General features: G+C 40.5%; 1 protein-coding gene and 1 long non-coding RNA gene across 3 annotated transcripts; one reads left to right on the top strand and one right to left on the bottom strand.

Annotated features, from left to right (window-relative positions):
* Positions 1–10,585: 10,585 nt before the first annotated feature.
* Positions 10,586–14,069, top strand: LOC144075043 (uncharacterized). Of its 2 annotated transcripts, none has more exons than XR_013300461.1 (2): positions 10,586–11,013; positions 13,387–14,069. It is a non-coding gene; the product is annotated as an uncharacterized LOC144075043 (long non-coding RNA). The 2 variants fall into 2 exon arrangements; XR_013300456.1 differs by having other exon boundaries at positions 13,302–14,069.
* A 434-nt stretch (positions 14,070–14,503) lies between these two features.
* Positions 14,504–18,488, bottom strand: pim1 (Pim-1 proto-oncogene, serine/threonine kinase). The gene is made up of 6 exons (XM_077601824.1): positions 18,083–18,488; positions 17,792–17,892; positions 17,182–17,232; positions 16,721–17,087; positions 15,926–16,102; positions 14,504–15,836 (listed from the first exon to the last, which is right to left on the bottom strand). The coding sequence occupies exons 1-6, from the start codon at positions 18,153–18,155 to the stop codon at positions 15,622–15,624; spliced, it is 984 nt and encodes a 327-aa protein (XP_077457950.1). The 5' UTR covers positions 18,156–18,488; the 3' UTR covers positions 14,504–15,621.
* Between the last annotated feature and the right edge of the window lie 1,536 nt (positions 18,489–20,024).

The raw sequence follows: 20,024 nt of genomic DNA, 5'->3' as shown, positions 1-20,024 counted from the left end.
TCAGGGTTGTCCAAACTATTCCACAAAGGGCCGCAGTGGGTGCGGGTTTTCATTCCAACCCATCAAGAGGACACCTTTTCACCAATCTGGTGTCCTACAAGTGCATTCAGTGGATTGCAGTCAGGTGCTTCTTGTTTTCTGCAGAAATCTCATTGGTCAAAGTGCCTGGGCTGGATCGGTTGGAACAAAAACCTGCACCCACAGCGGCCCTCGAGGACCGGTTTGGCCACCCCTGATAATGGATAAATATCCTTCAGCATACCTCATAGCAGTCATCTCTGAAGGCTGATTGGCAACAATCCATGTTTATGCATTTTAATCATCAAATTATTGAGAAGTTTATCTCTCTTTATTTTTTGTTATTCCTGGGGTAATGTATGTGTGTTGTTGTAATTGCAAGGCCATAGGAAATCAGAAATATATACACTAATGACATTTGTTTTGATGTCATTCCCAATTCTGAAACAAAATCTTTCCTCTATATACTATTAGAATTTTTTATTGGTAATGGTAATGTCTAGTATAATCTAAATTACACTAAAACTTTCAAAAATCCAGCATTTATTTTTCGGACTGAGGTATAGTATTGTAATCCAGTGAGTTACTGTCTTATTGACCTGGGTGATGTATGGTGTGGCCAATATGAATGTAGCAGCCAGTAATTATGCACGTTTTTCTTGGTACCTAGAATTCCAATGAGATTCAAAAATGTTCAACCAATACTACCTATATTGTGGGTTGTGTGTGTTGGGGGTGATTAGATTTAGTTGGGTACATTGTACATTCTTTTTATATGTTTAGCAGTGGGGGTGCTTAGATTTGTCAACATGTTTTATTTTATTTTTCCATTCAGAAATAATCAAGTTTCCCCTATCACATCAAAAAAAAAAAAAATCAAAAATATATATTTTAACATAGGAGAAGAAACCACCATGGATGTGTCAGGTTAGGCAATTACAGTATGTACTCACTCTGGTACTGTACTTTCAGAAAGCCAAAGTATAATTTATATCATTTACTTACTAGACACAGATAAGTGATGTTGAAAATGACGGAATGGCCTTCATTTTGGAACAATTTTGATATTTTATTGTAACAACTTGTTTCAAAATTTGTAACCATTTACACAAGCACTTTACAATAATTATGCCTTGGAAAAAAGTAATGGTACTGCATTGTTTTAGGGGGGATGCACACATACTGATAATCTGGCCAATTGTGACCTAAAATAGGTTCTGATTTTAAAAGGGAGCAAGAGAAATCTATTTGTGAGTGGCCCAATAAAAGTAGATTTTTAAGTGATATGCATCCATGATGGTGAATAGTGTAATCATCAAATCTTCAAGGCCTAATGAAAGGCTGTTACCATTTAAGCGACTGCCATTTTATGCTTCAAATCAAGGCGAAATGGAGGAAATAAGGATATTATTTGATGAAAATAAAAGTAATTAAAACATTTGTTTGGTGGTCATTTTAGATTACTATATGACTTGAACAGTTGTGTTTGCCAACTCAATTAGCAGCAACATACAAAATTATTAGTGAATTTTAAATGAAGAAAATGACCTAAAACATAATTCACTCGCCTGTCTTCAGTGCGGGCAGGTGCGGGTTCAATTCCCGCTGGTGGCAGTATGATTAGGGGTTGAATGGTTGTTTGTCTCTGTGTCCTACGACTGACTGGCGACCAGTCTAGGGTGTAGCCTGCCTTTCGCCCAAAGACAGCTGGGTTAGGCTCCAGCAACCCTTCCGAGGAAGGGCGGTATGGAAGATGAATGAATGAGTTTCTAGAGACATACCTTGTACTAGAGATACATTTTTATTCTGAAATATTTGGCGGTCTTTTGCAGTACGATCCTAACATTTTAATGCTTCACCTATGATAATTGTCCACTCGATGGCAGTAAAAGCAAAGACATCTTTTATGCTGCTTGTCCATGGGGCTTCTGAATATTATCCAGGCTAGTTGGGAGTTTTTATTTACAATTCATAATTTAAACTCATAAAGACCTGGCATACACATACGTGGACGTTACATTTTTGCCATGTTGGCCACAATGTCAAGATTTTATATACAAATGTCGCCTATTTAATGCAAAATGTGATCACTGGATATGTGATTAGTATCTGGTCTCAATTTTAATATCATTTTTTTGTTTAGTATCAGTAACTACTTTTTATATTTTTGTTTAGGAATGAATGCTTATGGCATAGAATAGGATTGAAATATTAGGTGAACAATTTTAATATTACTACATTAAAATGTTGTATTACTGTAGCCCCTACAAGAATAACGCTGATTTCGTGTCTTATTTGCGACCAAGAGCACAGAACATGGTTACTTTAGGCCCTAGCCAACCCCAACAAAACCAAAATAGAACAGCCTTCGCGCCCCTGCCAACTTGCCGACCCTTCATTGTCTCGTTCAAGTGAGATACGCAATCAGAAGCATACATGACATCCCGATTTATTGCATTATATATTCATTTTGACCTTATTTGAACTGAAAATTGTTTTGTTTTGCGGACTTTGACTATTAGCAACGTAAGGTCTGTGTGAACACAAAACATCTTAGGGTGACAGTCATGGCATAAGCAAGGCATTTTTGCGCGGCATTTGAACCTAATATATGTATATTTGATGGTGGATCCTACGCATGGCTGCTGTTACTGCTGTGCTAATTTCCTGTACTGGCAGTCAGCGACCAGCCGTTGCGAGGGTGCGGCGACCCACTTGCAGCCGCGCGGGGTCCATCATAGCATACTGACGCTGCAGATTTCAAGACCAGGCCATCACAGCAGTGCCACAGCAGCCATACACCTAGATATGATATATTACCTTTGCTTTCTAATACATTTTCCATCTCAAAGTTAAGATGCGAAAGAGTGTATAATGTGTAGTAAATTAATTTTCGAATCCCCCAATACTGTGTGTATTTAGTATTATGACTATTATTTACATATACGTACATAGTTGTATTAATAGAACATGAACATACAATAGTATTTATATATAACAAATATTGTGGTAGGATTTGGAAGCGCTGCTGCTACTATTTCATTTTCAACCTGAAAATTGTCTTTGGCTTTTTTAACACAAATTTTCCTGTTCAAAGGGGGAACAATTTGAGCATTTATTTTAAAGTAACTACAAATATAAGTAGTGATAACCTTAGTCCCTTTTTGGGTTCATACCATAAGGCATTACAATTTCTTAGACAAATGTGTAATATATTACTCAAGAAGCACCAAACACGAACACTGCTTGTAAGACAGCATGGTGGTGAAAAGGTGTCCTTTTTATCGGGCGGAATAAAAAAAAAAACCTGCACCCACCGTTGCCCTTTGTGAAATAGTTTGGACACCCCTGATCCCGTGTGTCATATGATAGTTGTAAAGCTCAACTGCTGGTCTTAATTTAGCTCCCAGCCTACATCTCATGTCCTTTTTAATTGCCTATGAGTGATGAGACAAGAAGAGGCATGCTGGAATCTTACAATTGACTGATGACAGGTCCATAGTACGGACGCCATCTCGCTGTTACGTTCTTGATCTCCCTAAACTCTCCATCCACAGCTCCAAGCTTGCCTCACATCCAACAAGCGTGCTGCAATAATCCTGTTACACAAGTGTTCTGGCCCAGTTAGCCAGTGACCTCTCTCCCTTAAGTGTGAGTCAAGTGTTTGTGTGTTTGTGTGTGTATGTGTTCGCGTGAGCGCATGCATTTGTGCGCATGTGTGTCACAGCAGCACGAGGAGAAAGACAGGATGTGATCCATGAAAGGATGAAAGTGGGTCAGAGTCACCCTGCTCTCCTTTTTGCCTCTTTTCTCAGGTAAGTAGCAGGGACCTCAGCAAGTTTTAATCACCCACGTAAGTGGGATGTACCTACATCCAAGAAGTGGTTTTGTGTATTTTGAGTTGTGTGTGGTGATGCTTTTGCATTGCACTGTATGTCTCTTTCTTTTTAACATCCACTCCATCTTGTTAACAAGAATGCTATGCATTTGTAAGTGGCAGTTTGAACAAAAACAATAAAACTTGGGATGGCTGTTTTTTTAAGCCCAGTTTAAAAGTGGTCCTTAAACTATTTTTTCTGACTTCCCCGAGAGCGTCCCTGTAACAAGTTCACCTGAGAGGACCCATCTTCAAATGGCATACCCATGTTCCGATTCGGACCAAGTTATGCTCTCATGCAGATGAAATAATAGATAAAAGTAGGTGTGCTGTTCCAAGGGCCGATTATGGAGTACTTTGAAAAGTATGCAGATGAGGATACTCATTGCACATGAAATATGAAATTACCACCCCCAAGTCTACCAAAAAAAGAAGAAAAAAAGAAAATCTAATACATTATCATCTGAAATTAAAATCAGGATTTTTTTAAATTGGTGCTTGATGCTAGACAGGGAAACAACACCCGCTAAAGATGTGTTGTTTGGTTCCTATGCCATTGACTAAGGCAGCTAGCCAGCAGGATATATTTTACTACAGCCCACCTGTGTGGAGTTTGTATGTTCTCTCTAGGCCTGCATGGGTTTTCTCCGGGTACTCTGGTTACCTCCCACATTCTAAAAAAATACATGCATGGTTGGCTAATTGGGATAAAGCAGTTCAGAAAATGAATGAATGAATGAAAAGGCATGTGTTTTGACACAGTGGAGTCCAATCTATCAATTTCAGTAACATACTAGTATACTACAGGGGACCATTAATGAACAATGGTGTCCAAAGGATCCATTGATCATTGAGCAAAACGGTTTAATTACAGTACACTTGATAACCTGCTTTGAAAGAAGCAAACCTCGTCGTTAGTCTTTTTATTTTCTTATTATCCTAAATCACCTAACACATGACAAAAGACTGTTGCTTTAGTGCCCGAGGTCTACATTTCCAAGGTTATCACATTCAAATAAAGGCAAACAGGTCCCGTGAGGTTCCTGACGGTGAAATCTGAATGTCTGCTTCTTTTCCAAATATAATTATTGTCATATGACCAGATAAAAATAAATACAAGCGTGAACAGAATAATCCTGGTAGCTGAGGTTTTTAGATGTTTTGTCAGAGCTTTATCAGTATGGATGTCTCTTATGTAAGATACAACTCAGCAAATTTATACATTATATAACTCGTATTGTTGATTTTAAATTTGTCATTGTAGGCAGTATCACAACCCACATCTTTGGGTCTGGTCATTTCAACACACTGAAACTCCCTTGACTACCAATTATGCATTCCAGCGACAACACGCGCAGAGGAAAGAGTAAAGGTCAGATCCTGTTTTTGAACCTTTCCAGGTTCCTGAATACTACTGACTGCAAAAAAAGACATTCCATTGCTATTAATGGCCTATTACCAAACAGCCGGATGGAAAATACAGAGAAAAGGCAGCCAAGGTCGCAAACTACTGACCCATCCTTACTAATCATTAGTTACTACCTGCTAACTCAGCCAGAAAAGCTTTAGCTTGACTTAATATTAAAAAGATACATTTCTAAGTAATGCTTTCATATTATTTCATCAATAGATGCCACTAAATGTTCCTTTTATTGTGAGTTGTACAAGTACTGCAAACAAAACTGCAAGAAATAGCTCAAAGGAAGGCTAAAAAAAGAACTCTGGGGAACTATAAATAATCTGATAGTGGAGAAGTATTTATTTTAATCCAAACTGGCCATGCACCTCTGGATATAGCAGCTTTCTTAAAAGGTGCATTGCTTTGTTCAAGTACTCATTGAGTCTTTGCATAAATAAGCTTGAGAGCTCATTTAAGAAATAAATATAAAGGTAAATCAGTCTGCAACAATTTTAATGGATCGGACGGTATCATTCCACCATTTATTAGGGAAAACCTGGAATTGTTGAGTAGGCTGTATATACAAGTGTCAGGGAAGAAACGAAACACAGATTGTCTAGGTTTTTTAAGTGGTTGGAAAGCAGGAGTTGAACATGCAGGAGTGGAATGGTTTTAGTTCTAAGTCAAAAATCAAAGTGTCAAATAAACCTGAACTACAAAAGGGGAAAATGGTGAAACAATGAAGGCTGGCAAACGGGCAAAAAAAGAAACCCTATGTTAACTTCAGCTTCGTCTTTCAGTCCAGGTCCTTCTTTATCAGGATGGACCGAGGCATAGTCCGGATCACTGTAAAAGGCAACACCAACCCGCCTGGCGATCTTCTGCTCCCATTCTCCCTCACTCTTGGACAAGACTTTAAAATACTTAAATTCCTCCACTTGGGCAAAGACCTTATCCCCTGTCAGATATACATAAAGAAATTGCACTAGAATCTAAACTCCAGGGAGCAGAGGAAAAAAGTAGCGGTTTATAGTTTGAGAATTGTAGCAAAGTGTTCTGAAAACATGTTTGTTTTTTCTGCACTTTTTACACGTAGAAACATTTAAAAAGAATCAACATAAGCCTTTACTTCCTATTACTTCTGTTTGTGACAATGAGTCACGGCATGGTTTACCAACATCTCTACCCAGCATTGTATTTCCAAGCACGCAGTTGCTGTCCAACGCCTTTGCCCATCCCCGCCCTAAACCCTGACACATACATGCGCATACACACCATCAGCACAAGTAAGCAGAAGCTGAATTGTTGCCACATCACAGTTCTTTATTGGTCTCTGAGGAATGGGGAAGTGTTTGAAGCAGCATCTTTACGGGAAGCCTGTGCTTGTGTGTGTGTGTGTGTGTGTGTGTGTGTGTGTGTGTGTGTGTGTGTAGAAAGAGAAGGGGAGAATGGGCGTGGCTTAATGGGAAAGCGTGTGTGGGGAGGGTATGACAAATATTTGCCATAACAGACAGGAAGAGGGGATTAAAATGAGAGGCAAAGTGCAAAGGTAGAACTCTTTTATCGTATTCTTCCACAAGCAATCACACATTCATGGATGACTAAGATGCATGCTTTAAGGCCAGCACTTGTGGTTATTGCAAAGGAAAAGACATGTCATAGTTGGTGTCTTGTGAGCCACTCTTGGGGGTTATTCAATAAGGGCATCATTGTCGCTGGTGAAAGTGATGGCGTATTCAAACCAGGAAAGTAAAAAAGTTCGCTTTCTTTGCCAAATGTATTTTGGTCCGAACTCTTTTGATGTGGTTTCTTTTTGCATTGCAATTTTTGCAAGTGGCCCAGGATTTTGACAACATTTCCATTATTTCCTTGTGACTACGGAAGCAAACAAGAGTGCCTACTAGCAGAGCAAAGAGAACTGCCAGCTGAGTCACAGTTTGGATTAAAAAGCACACGATTGTATTGCTTTTTGTTTGTGAGTGTTCTTAATAGCCCAACAAAGGCCTTCACTCTTTGCTTAGCACTAACTGTGACTTGTACACCCACCACATGGGGAAGGAGGGGATGCTGACCTTTTCCCTTCAAGGATATGGCGGCCGCCGGGACCACGTGTTAGGCGCTGCTGAGTCAGCCAAATGGAATGCGGTACTGTCCCAACATCTCTTCGAATACCACATGAGTTGTCACGAGTTCTACTAGTACCAGTTGTTCTCATCTGAATCTCTACAGCTGCAGATGTCCTATTTACTCTTTTCGTGTCTGCAGGTTTGTCGTTATTTTTTTGTGGGGAATAATTGCAGCTCCAGACCCCCAGGCAATGAATACTGTTTCCTCCCTGCTTTCAGCCATTACAGGCTATTTCTTGTATCTTGCATGTATTCTTGCTTGTGGCCTCAGCAACCTTTAGCATAAATATTTGAGGTGTAACACAGTACACAGGAAAAAAGTCCTACCCAGATTCTTCCAAGTGGACGAGCAACCTGAAACAGGTCGACCTGGTTGACTGGGTTGCAAAGCCTGCTTGTTTATCTTGGTGTTCTCTTTTACTGTAAAGAAGGCCAAGTACTATACAGGAACAGAAACTGTTCCCGCTTTATTCATTTGGTTGTTATTATTAAGTGATACGTGGTGTCACTGGAGGAACATTTCATATTCTACATACAGTTAATACAGCCACATCATTCATCTTCCGTTTTCTTTTTAAGTTGTAATTCCATTCATTACATAGCTCATATACAATATCAAACATACATTTGATGCATACATTTTGGGAATACTTTTTCCCTGCAAAAAATGTATATTATAAATATGATACAAATTTACGAAAATGTCTTTGTTCTTTCTTTCAAAGAACCATTCATGTCATTTATTTAAAAGTTTGTCGAAAACGGTAGGAAGTCATTTAATTGAAAGCAAAAAAAGAATGTAAATAGCTATGTTTTTAGCATATTGCCATTTTCTTGTAGCATTTACAATGAAAGGAGCGAAAAAGACAATTGAGACAAAAATTGTAGTAACCTCGTATTTAGATTTTCCTCTATTTTTCATTTCCTCATTTTGATGTTAATATGAATATGATCCAATGTTCCAATAACGTAATTTTTACATTAGACATCATGATTTGTAGCAAAGTATAAAGCGTCTACTCACGTAAATGTCTATTCAATTTATTTAGCATTAGCATATATTCACACTTCAAGATCAACGCTAACACAAAGAACCCCCTGTTGTTTGTTTTTCATTTTGTGGGAAATGTCATCCAAGCACATCTGGTTCCGCTTGTTTAACTGTGAACCACTGCCAAACAAGGAAAACATGACTTGGGCATCATACTAATTATACCCAGCTTGTTTAAGCATTAGATATCACCCCAAAAAGTTCATCATTTTGCTTCCTGTTGGGTCTTGTCAAAGCGCCAGGAGAGAAGCATGTTTTATTGAAAGTCTTTTTCTGACAAAACATGTATTTTATTTTATTTTTTTATCAGTGACAGTACACAGAGAAAAAGGTAAAGTCTACTGAAGGGCTTATTGAACTTTTTTTTCATCATTATGCACTAATCTATTCGACCTGGTGTGTTCAACCTCAAATTCCCATAACCTTTCACTTTCCATTAAGTGTTGCCTCCCTATTCCGCAGCCTATCAGCTGCTCAGGGAACTGACCGAAAAGAGAGTCAGGGTCATCCCTGGCCCAGACAACGCATCCCGACTACCTTGGAAACTCCACAGGCATTCTAGAGACAAACATGGAGACACACTGAACTAGTGCACTCACTTTCTGGGCTCCCAAAGAAGCTTGCCAGACCTGGGAAAGCTGCTCACAACCAAGTCCAATAAAAGAGAGGTCCAACCTTGAGAACTTGCTCCTTTTAGCCTCGCTTCCTTGCAAAACTCAGCAGGATTTGAATAAGATTGATTGAATTGTGTTGAATCAAAATTACACCACACGTATATTTAAATACGTGTTTTGAACTTGTAAGTAAAAAAAGGTCAGTATCCCATTAAATTGGCTCTTCCAGCTTCCCTTCACATTACAAGAAGATTTACCCACCTTGATAATAAAAATGGATCACAAATAGCATCGAAAACTGCTTTGTAGAAAAAAATACCTTTTAGTTAATTGATATTATTATAATCTCTTTGTGCTTTCCCCAATAAATTGTCCCCAGTTTAATGGTCGATTGTTGGATTTTTTTTTTTAGCATTTAGTTTTTATCTTCACACCTGCTACCGTGATTTGCCTCCGTGCTTACCTGCATTTGGGTCGACCTTTCGCCACTGCAAAGTATGCACGATTGTAAAACATTATCTACAGTTTACCAGCATATGATAAAAGATCTCTTTGTTAAAAATGATCAAATGAATTACATAAGGTGTTACCACACTGCTAAAAATAACACTCAAGTTGTATTTTTAACAAAAGGTTTCTTTACAGGGCGGCCCGGTGGAGCAAGTAGTTAGTGCGTCGGCCTCACAGCTCTCGGGTCCTGGGTTCAAATCCAGGTCACGTCCACCTGCGTGGAGTTTTCATGTTCTCCCCAGGCCTGCGTGGGTTTCCTCCGGGTACTCCGGTTTCCTCCCACATTCCAAAAACATGCATGGTAGGCTGATTGGACACTCTAAATTGCCCCTAGGTATGGGTATGGGTGTGAGTGTGCATGGTTGTCCTTTGTCTCCTTGTGCCCTGCGATCGGCTGGCCACCGATTCAGGGTGTTCCCCCGCCTGTGGCCTGGAGAAAGATGGGATTGGCTCCAGCACCCCTCCGCAACCCTAATGAGGATAAAGCGGTTCAGAAAATGAGATGAGATGGGGTTTCTTTACACTGACTCGATGGCAACCAGATTATAGATATGTTACACAACTCATATGAGCGTTCTCCTTCACTTCATGCAATACGGCATCACCCTTTTGTCCATTTCCAGAGATTCAGTAATTTTGCTGTCGATATGCAAGTGCTCATCAGCTTTTGCTCATCAGGGACCTCTCAAACTATGACAGAAGAAAACTTAATGAGTAACAGTTGTTGACAGACATAATTCTCCCTACATTTACTATTAACGAGTTTTATTTTTCTTTCCTAATGAAAGACATCAAGAGAGACAAAAATGTATTAAGTATTGTATCCATCTATTCTAGCTAATCATAAGCAAGTGGCGCGGGACACCCTTATCTGGTTGCAACCAATCACGAGGCAATAGAATTCTACTGCATAAGTAGTCGAAAAACTGTCAGTTTAATATTATTATTATAAATTAGCATTGCTGAAAAATACTAATAGATAGTATCAACACAACAGATTATTGCTGAATGGAAAATTCTCAACAAGATATATATCCTTTGGTTCCCATGTCATCAAGTGGGAGTATCCAATGGTTATCCTGGGAAGAACGTCATGGACCGAATTGTGTGGGAATTCTCACTGGATTGAAACAGGATCAGTTTGTTTTTTTCCAAACCTCCGTGCATGGACCAACCCTCCTGACACCTTGGTCTCACAGTGATTCTTGCATCTTCCTTGCCCAGACATGTCGGACATGGAGGTGCCAGGTAAGGCCGTGTCCCATGGGGGCAGGCGTCACAGTGTTGCGGCAGGGCTGACTCCCTATGATTGAGTCGCCCACGGCCTGCGTGTGAAAACAAATTCCACGTGGAGGGTTATGTTCATGTGAATACAAGTGGAGGACGATGACTGCCGGCTGTCTTCTCATGCAGATGAAGTAAGCGGGAGATGTTTACGCATTCCTACCTAATGAGGCAATGAATAATAGCATCACGGTCTCATCAACTGATGAGTTGTGCTATGCCATGCTTGCTTTGATTAAAATCTCACTTCGCTTTTCTTGACTTTACTTTGAATTTACACTTGAAAATACAATCTGCCCGTTTAGCAAAGAACCCTAAAGAATTTTAAGATTGCACATGATTGGAAAATAAATTCAAATAATGAATAGCTGAGACTTGAACACTGAAAATCTGATATTTATATCTCCATATTTCTTGTGCCAACAGATATTTTTATAACTTGAATTTACTACCATCACTAGACCCACTGGCTGTGAAGCAAATATAGTGTTTCCTATTTAAAACAAATCTAAATGTTCACGGTCACCAATCTTTTTAAATTACAGTCTAAAAGTCATTGGTTCAAGTCTCTAAGAGTAAATAAAAAATGTGAGTTGCTTTAAAAAACGATGTAGCAAAATGTTCTCATGAGAACAAAGCTTGCTGGGGTGTTTTCATTTTTATTCCGTTGTGCACTAAGTACAGTATTGTGCATCATTCCAAACTAATGAAACATCTCATCAACCTCTCAGCATGATGGATGTGTCATAATTGATAATTATACGGTATCTTGCTTACAGTTTGTGTTTCTTTTATGTTTTGGTTTAGATCCCTTCTTGGTTGTGTTCTCATGTTTTGTGTTTGGTTTCATTCTGGTTTGTGCATCAGTGTGTCTTCTCCTTGCAATTACTAATTCATGTCACCTGTTGTGCATACTCCATGTCTGTGTTTGTGTGTGTGTGTGTGTGTGTGTGTGTATGTGTGTGCGTGTGTGTGTGTGTGTGTGTGTGTGTTTGTGTGTGTGTGTGTGTGTGTGTGTGTGTGTGTGTGTGTGTGTGTGTGTGTGTGTGTGTGTGTGTTCTGAGACCAATTGGCTCCACTCTGCCTTTCGTGCTCATCCAGGTGTGTCTCTTCTTATCATTGGAATATTTAAGATCCCTTCTTCTGATTTAGTTCTCGTTGCATTATTGTGGATGTCATGTTTGTCTATCCAGCCTGTTTCTTGTATATTCATTCTTGATATGCTAGATTTAAAAGTAACAAATGAGATTTTTGTGCATAGTGTTCAATCATTTGTAATATTTTGGGAGTATACCTAAAGAAAAAACAACGTGGAAACAGAGTGCAATGCTAATTGGTGTGATCGCCACCATTTTTTTCCACGGTAATTACCATGCCTCTTTGTATTCCTTTTAACCGTGATGCATTCCTCTTTGCCGCTCCTCCAAGAAATTGATTTCATCAGAAGGTTGATGCACACTTGGTATGGGGAAGTGCGATTAGCAGATCTACTGGGCACAAAATATATCATATGAATTGATTTTAACAATGATTGAGAGGGTTCAATGCACAATGCATGCAAAAAGACCAGATGCTGATATTGTCATAAAAACATTTCCTGCATGATGCGACTCATAGTTTATCAGTAAAATGTCCCCTGCCTACTGCTCACAGTTATCTGGGATAGGCTCCAGCACCTCTGTGGCCCTTGTAAGGATAATGTGCATTATTTTATTTATCTTTTTAGTTCCATGTGATTGGATTCACTTATGAATGTGCAGGAAATCACTGAAATAATGTTATACTATAACATGTTCCATTACAACCATTTAAATGCTAGTTAGGCCAGATTATGTTCAGAATCTGTGACCCACGGGTTAATCTTTACCCAAGCCATCTCATTGTGAGATGCAATACTTACTGGAAAACTGCCATTACAAAATGTTATTACTGCCAGTTTTAGTTTGTAGTCTTTGTCCACACAAACACTGTTTAAAAATGGATACTGAAGTAAGTTTAGATGTTTCCAAGCATAAATCATACACTGACCCAATTGCACATGTGGTTTCCTGCCTTTCAAAGAATAGTCACCCTGCAAACTGGATGAGGTGAGCGATAGAGACAAAAAGAGTGAGATGGAGCGATAAGAAGCTTGGAGTGGTGAGCGATATTTCCGTCAGTCTTACCCAATATAACTGTCAGGACATGAGTAATAGTTGATTATGCAACTGAGGAGAGAACACTTACTACATGACTTACGGGAAAAAGACCAGCTGGATGTCAACACTGTCTCATTGATTAAAAATGCAAGGAGGAAAATACCTCAGTGGGTAATAAGATAACGGCTAGCACCACATTATTTATCATTCGAATCAAGGTCAAGTGCATTTCTTTCTCAAAACTATCTGTGTCTTGTTTTCATGGTGACACATCTCCATCCTAGGTTTAAGCATTGAAGGCGTGCATGTTGTGATAAGCGGACAAACACCTTCTCATCGGTTTACTGTAAAGCATGTGTGATCTAACAGATGGTTTCTGCGAATGACAGAGGAAATAAGCTGCGGAGTCATTCGACGAAAGCCGTTGAGGTACGCTGAAGTTTCTGCAGGTACTAAAGAGCAAGAGAAGGACACTAACATGTTTCTGTTTAGGTTCTTGTTTTCCTTGCATATTAGTTTAATTTTCCCCACCTAAGTCATGAAAATGAATAAACTACTAATTTGCTTATATCTAAAGCAACAAAAAGGAGATACCAGAATTTGAGTCCAGAACCTCAAAGAGCAGAAAATTGTATCTTGTTGACTCTTTTATTTCTGTTCCCAGCACATGCAACATCAAGAACAGCAGTCCTGTCAAAGTCCATGTGATTTGTTTTTGAGTAAATCTTCCTCTCAACGGGGGGGCAAGGGGTCTCGGCAGTGATGTTTGAAGGAGCAAACATGGGGACTGATGAAATGCACTGCTCTCATCACTTCAATTGAGTAGGAGAAACATCTTGATCTTGTTAGTGGCATTAAACACACAGGGACATGTCACCCCCTGTTACTTCACACCTCCTAATCAAGACAATGGCGTAAATGAGATACTTGTTAATGCCACAGTACCCAAATACTTATTCATGAAATGCATATGGTACACTTGAACTCATTTTTAACCATAGTCAAGTACTTATTGTAATACATTTTTTTCTCCTGATAAATGTTGAAATTTCTCATCTCTCATTTTCTGAACCGGTATATCCTCACTAGGGTCACGGGGGGTGCTGGAGCCTATCCCAGCTGACTTCGGGCCAGAGGCTGGGGACACCCTGAATTGGTGGCCAGCGAATCGCAGAGCTCAAGGAGACAAACAACCATTCACGCTCACACTCATACCTAGGGGCAATTTATAGTGTCCAATCAGCCTACCATGCATGTCTTTGGAATGTGGGAGGAAACCAACGTACCCATAGAAAACCCACGCAGGCCCCCAGAGAGAAGATGCAAAGTCCACAGAGGTGGACTGACCTGGATTTGAACCATGGTCTCCCACTGTGAGGCCGACACTCTAACCACCCATCCACCAGGCCGCCCATGTTGAAATTTATATATCTATAATCCACCCAACTCTAAGTGCACAGTATGTTTTAGTCAAGACACCAGCATCCACATTGTAACAAAAATATTTATTGAACTTGTATAAAAAATAATTTCTAACATAATTTACAACTCTAACCTGAATGGCTGAACAAAAGAGACAATCAAAGCTGCATCCAAATGATTTTTTTCGCAATCGTACACACAAACACACTGCATCCAAGTTATCATCAGTAGACTTTCAGTGTTCAAATACACTAACATGGAAGTGCTTTGGAAACTATTTACAAATTATTTACAGAACAGACATAGACACACGTGTGTCTGCTCTTTTAAAAAAGAAAAAAAATTCAAGCCATAATAAATATGGTCAAAAAATAATCTTGCTTTTGTCACTTAAATAATGGTGGGCCCTTCAGTGACTGTGGAATGAAATATACGAACAGCCAGAATTTGTCTCATAAATAAAATAAATAAAAATCTAGACAATAATCTTTTCACAGAAAAAATAAATACCATAATTTTACAATTTATGCCCCCACCAAATGTTCAAGACCTGTGTGAGGCACTGTTTTAAAACGTTCTTTTCGAAATGTTAATGAAAGCCAAGGGAGGTGTAGTTATGGTTGCCATTGCGTGGAGGTGTGGTTTGGTGTGTCGATATGAAGAAGGAAGAAAGGCCGAGGCTGTTTTAAGCAAGCGGGCGAGGTAAGTCCAGTTTTGCTGTTTGAACTGAACGCCAGAGCGAAGAGGTTTGTCAGGTTACTCTTGGCATTAGATTGAGTTGTAGTAGTGCTAGTAGTGGTTATGGTTTAACGGCATAGGCTTCACTGATCTAGGCCCACGAGTGGAAAATAAGATAAAGCATTGAGCATAGTAAGAACCGAAAGACTATCAAAAACATTAGCCTTTTTTTGCATTCCAAAATCAAGTATTTCCAGGCCCCCCACCCTCACCCCACAGTCTCATAAGGCACTTTTAGGAAGAAATCTGCAGCAGAGTGGTTACATAACTCACACTCTCCTGGCAACATGTGCTGTTCTGCAAGCAGAGCACGCCCTGCTACAGAATAACAATCACATATCAGAGTTCAGTGGAGATAGATGGTGGTTTCATGTGGTCACAGGGAGTAAATCAAATTGAGGCACAAGGAGAGCGAGGTTCTGAATGTGGTGCCTTTCTCCAGCATCAAGTCGCCACGACCAAAGAGGTGGGCGTGAAGGCCGAGGGCTCGTGGCTGATACTGCGCAATTCGATCTCTGTGCTCGATTTGTCCGTTTGAGGCAGAGGCAGGAGTGCCGAGGAGGACGCGCTTTGCATCCACGAGTGGTTGATGATGTCCTCGAAGGACGGCCGATCTGCTTGCCGCAAAGACAGGCACCACTTGATCAGCTGCTGGCACTCTACAGGAGGGAGGGTGAGCGTTGGGTGAGTTACTTTCGTGTGATCTGGGAAAATGATTAAAATCTTCATTGCTGTTTGTGGCTCTTACCAGCAGATATTCTCCTCCTGAAGAGGACCTGTCCTCGTAGGATCTCCTCGTCGTGTTCAAAGGGGATGTCTCCACACACCATGTCGTACAGCAACACACCCAGCGACCACACTGTGGCCGAGCGCCCTTGATAGCGGTGGTATTTGATCCATTCTGGTGGACTATAAACTCGTGTGCCTTAAAAAAAGAAAGAAAAAAAACATGAATAAACTGGAATGATGATACCTTTTTAAAATACAGCTGGTTCAGAACTTTTGGGAGATCTTCAATGTAGAAATTGAATTTGAAGACTGACGCTTTATCCGAAACTAAAACTGGGTGGAGCAAATGTGCACTTAAGCATAATTCTGATTAAAATAACCTTATTTCATAAATTCATATTCTATTCTATTGTTTTTTTGCTAGGTGTTCTTTCCTAATAGTCTTATAAACAACTCATAAAATTCAGTGTCCATTAGGTTAATCTCCTGCACGTGTTATCTGGCCTCAGGTGCCAAGGAGCGTGACGAAGCAAGCATGTGAGTGTGTATGTGAGAGAGCGTAGTGTGGGCGGGGGAGCAGCCATGTGACTTTGTTTACAAACTTGGAGTTGTAAAAATACTATTTACGACCAGTGCGGGGCGCTAAAATGCTAGTATAATTTCTGTATTCGTCGTTAGTTCGCTGCCGCACGATGAAGATTCTGCTAAAATCATTTAACGGCCGACTTAAAAATGGAACAAATGCAACCACGGGGTTAATGAACAAAACAGGGGATTAAAAAAAGAGCAAAAACAATCGATGCTGACAACTCACCATCAAAGTCGGTATAAATGCTGTCCTTCAGCAGGGCTCCGGAGCCAAAGTCGATGAGTTTGATCTCTCCGGTCCGGAGGTCGATGAGGATGTTTTCGTCCTTGATATCCCGGTGCACAACGCCACAGCTGTGACAGTGACGCACAGCCTCAAGCACCTGGCGGAAAAAGCTGCGCGCCAGCTCCTCCGGCAACGCGCCTTTCTCCGTGATGAAGTCAAACAAGTCCTTGACGTTTTCGGGCCTCTCCATAACGATAATGAAGCTGTCCGCTCGCTCGAACCAGTCCAACATCTTTATCACGCCCCTGAAGCCTGTCCCGACCTTCTTTAACAGCACGATCTCCATCGGGACCCGGGAGCCATTTGCCTGGGAAGGAAGAGGATGCGTGTTAATTCACACACTGCCCCAAAAAATAGTAAATAAGGCAGATACACCAAAGTGCATCCTATGCATCACTCACCAGTTCCCCCCACTCGGAGATCCGGTCCTTGGCGACATGTTTGACAGCCACCTGAGCCAAGCAGAGTCAACATAAATAACAAAGCACCGTTCACCCCAAAGGTAGGGGTGTATGCGCACTGTATATGAACCCTTTATAGGGCAAGTGACTTAACCCATTGGCTGCCATTTACGGTGCTAACTGCCCATCCATTTTGACTTAGTGTGTCATTGCTGCCCATAACCACAGTCTATCTCTCTTTTTAATTGTTTTTAACATGACGTTAACGTAATGGATTAAGACTGCGCTGTCATTTGATTTTGTAGTATTTTTACTATTTATTTCCTTTTTGTCATTAAAAGTAAAAAGGGAAAAACAGTCTATAATCTCCCTCTTTGTATGATTTTATTTACAAAAAATGCTGAATACCAAAACAAGGGGGAAAAATGAAAATCTCCTTTTTTTAGCTTTTATTGATATTGAATTTGTGTATTTATGAATCCCAAAATATATAAAACAATATTAAATACAGTTATATTGAGAAAAGAAAAATAATATGATAAAATGTTGTAATTACCGATTATTTATAGCCACTTGCCCTTAACGGGGGGGGTTAAATAGCATTACTAACCGGTGTGCCGTCTGATGTCCTTGTGCCGGAATACACGGTGCCAAAGCCCCCGCTGCCCAACACCGCCCCGACCTGGTAGAGCTTCTCGAAGGGCTCCTTGGCTGCGCATGAAAAACACGTTCACGGTTACAACCAGCCAAAGAATCTCAGCAAAAGCGTCACAAAATGCTTCTAGGCTAAACTAGACTAGAGCAAGCATTGGTTTGGGGTAGCGCCCTTGAGAGAAGGCTGCCATTACTGCGCCTCGTCCTCCATGACGACGCACAAAAAAAACACAGAAGGGCGTCTAACCTGGATGAACGTGCAGCTTCACCGGCATGTCGCTGGAAATGTGTGCCAGAGAGTTGAGCTTGGACAGCAGCATTCCTTTTCGTTCAGATTCTCGCAAATTAATTCAAATGGATTATTACGGGCTGGAGTTATAATCCGGTTGGCGCGGTTGTCCCGAGTCTCGTGCCCGCGTCGTGAGAAGAAAAATGCAATAAAGATCCTTTCATCCGGGTGGAGGAAAGCCCGATTTCTTGGGAAAGTGGAGGGAAAATGTCGCCCTGTGAGAGGCGGCGTTGGCGTTTAAACGAAACGCAGGCTCGCAGCCTTTCCGCGCTGTTTTGTAAACAAATGAGTACAAAACGACGACATAAACAGACGGGGCTCCGCGACTGAGGTTCTCAGACACCGGCTTTGGTAACAAGAGGCGGGGGGGTGGCCCTTTTTAAATCAGTAGTAATGGGGCGTAACCAACCGCACCCCGTGCCCGCCCCTTTTCGCTCTAGCCACCAATGGAGAGCGAGGATTCGCTCTGAACTCACGTCAATCACTGACTGGAAATGGAGTGAACTCTGTAACCCAGCCCGCCAGACACAGACGTGGCGGGAATCGAAACGCGCCAAAATTCGGGGTGGGGGGAGCCATTGATTTAGGTGCTATGAACTCACGTTGGACAAGGAGGAGGGGACGTGGGACACTAAAAGCCGACCCCCCACAGCACCACCCTACCTTTAAGATGCTCTTCGCGGGAAACTGACGACATTATGAAGAGAAATCCAGCAGACAAAAAACAGAAACTCACGTGCGCATTGCTGCAATGCCGCTGACATATTGAACTCATTGACTGCTATTGAGGTGGTCGACATCCCGTTCATTTTGACATGGAGGGCTGCTATCAATCCATTGATGCCTGCCCCTCCAGGTCAACATGGATTAGACGTTTATGCCCGTCACCAGCACTGAAACATTTATTCTTATGTTAAACGAATAATGTCCAAAACATTTAGACTGGGAAGACGGGCTTCGATCGTTGCCACCATCCCAGTAAAATTCTATCGCAATTTGTGTCACATCAACAAGACGATTCAATGCCAGCCAATCCCCTTCAAATGGATTTGACATCTATCATGTCATTGGCGGTCAATGACTTCAATGATATCAAATTGTAATAGATGCTGGTGCTGAATATGTATGCAATCACATAGAATGTGTGTTTTTAAAGTCCCATTTTACTGAATCAAATTGATTGAACTTCAGTGAGGAACAATCTGCAGACCATTGGATTTAACAATAAACCAAAGAAACGTCTACCTCAATTTTACTTCCAATTTTAATCTTCTGCTATTAGCCATCGATGCTTCATTAACCGAAAGTGACACACATTGAAGAAGTCTTCAAACCAGCATATTCTTGTTTTGCTTCCCCATGTTGCAATCAGTTTTGTTTTGTTTTTAATTCATTCAAGAATCAGACTCATTTTCGCCCCCTTAATCTGATGGTTGACTGGTAAAATTACTCCAAAAGCATCTTCTTCTAGACTTCCTTTGCAGACCCACTAACAACTTCATTTTCTGACGTTTTGCACCATAAACATCATTGAGTCTTGTTTGTCATTTTCACCCCACCCAGAGAAAAGAAAAAAAACTCATTAGCCACCATATTTCCTTTAAACATTTTGTCTTGGAATCAATACTTAATGTCACATCATGAACCACTGGAAAAACTGAAAACTTCAATAGTTATGGATCTGTGGTTCTTTAAAATTGCTTCTTGAACATCCTTTCCCACAGGATGTAATTGTTAAATTAATGTGACAAATAATGTCAGTGGGGCCTCTAGTTGCATATTTAAATGAATACGCTTTACTTTTCACCTTTTCACCAATACTTTAAAATCCATTTCCAAACAGTAAATAGATCTCAGTAAGAAATATTCAACTAAGGTATCACATAGATCGTGTCTGCCT

The sequence above is a fragment of the Stigmatopora argus genome, chromosome 1 (assembly GCF_051989625.1).
Source record: "Stigmatopora argus isolate UIUO_Sarg chromosome 1, RoL_Sarg_1.0, whole genome shotgun sequence".
Lineage (NCBI taxonomy): Eukaryota > Metazoa > Chordata > Actinopteri > Syngnathiformes > Syngnathidae > Stigmatopora > Stigmatopora argus.
The sequence above is the reverse complement of the archived record's forward strand: the minus strand, read 5'-3'. Positions and strand labels throughout refer to the sequence as shown.

Coding starts and splice junctions, on each gene's coding strand:
- pim1 (XM_077601824.1), bottom strand. CDS start 18,155: ATGCTGCTGTCCAAGCTCAACTCTCTGGCACACATTTCCAGCGACATG. Junction 17,233..17,791: donor GGACATCAGACGGCACACCG/GTTAGTAATGCT, acceptor TGCTTGGCTCAG/GTGGCTGTCAAACATGTCGC. Junction 17,088..17,181: donor TCTCCGAGTGGGGGGAACTG/GTGAGTGATGCA, acceptor CTTCCTTCCCAG/GCAAATGGCTCCCGGGTCCC.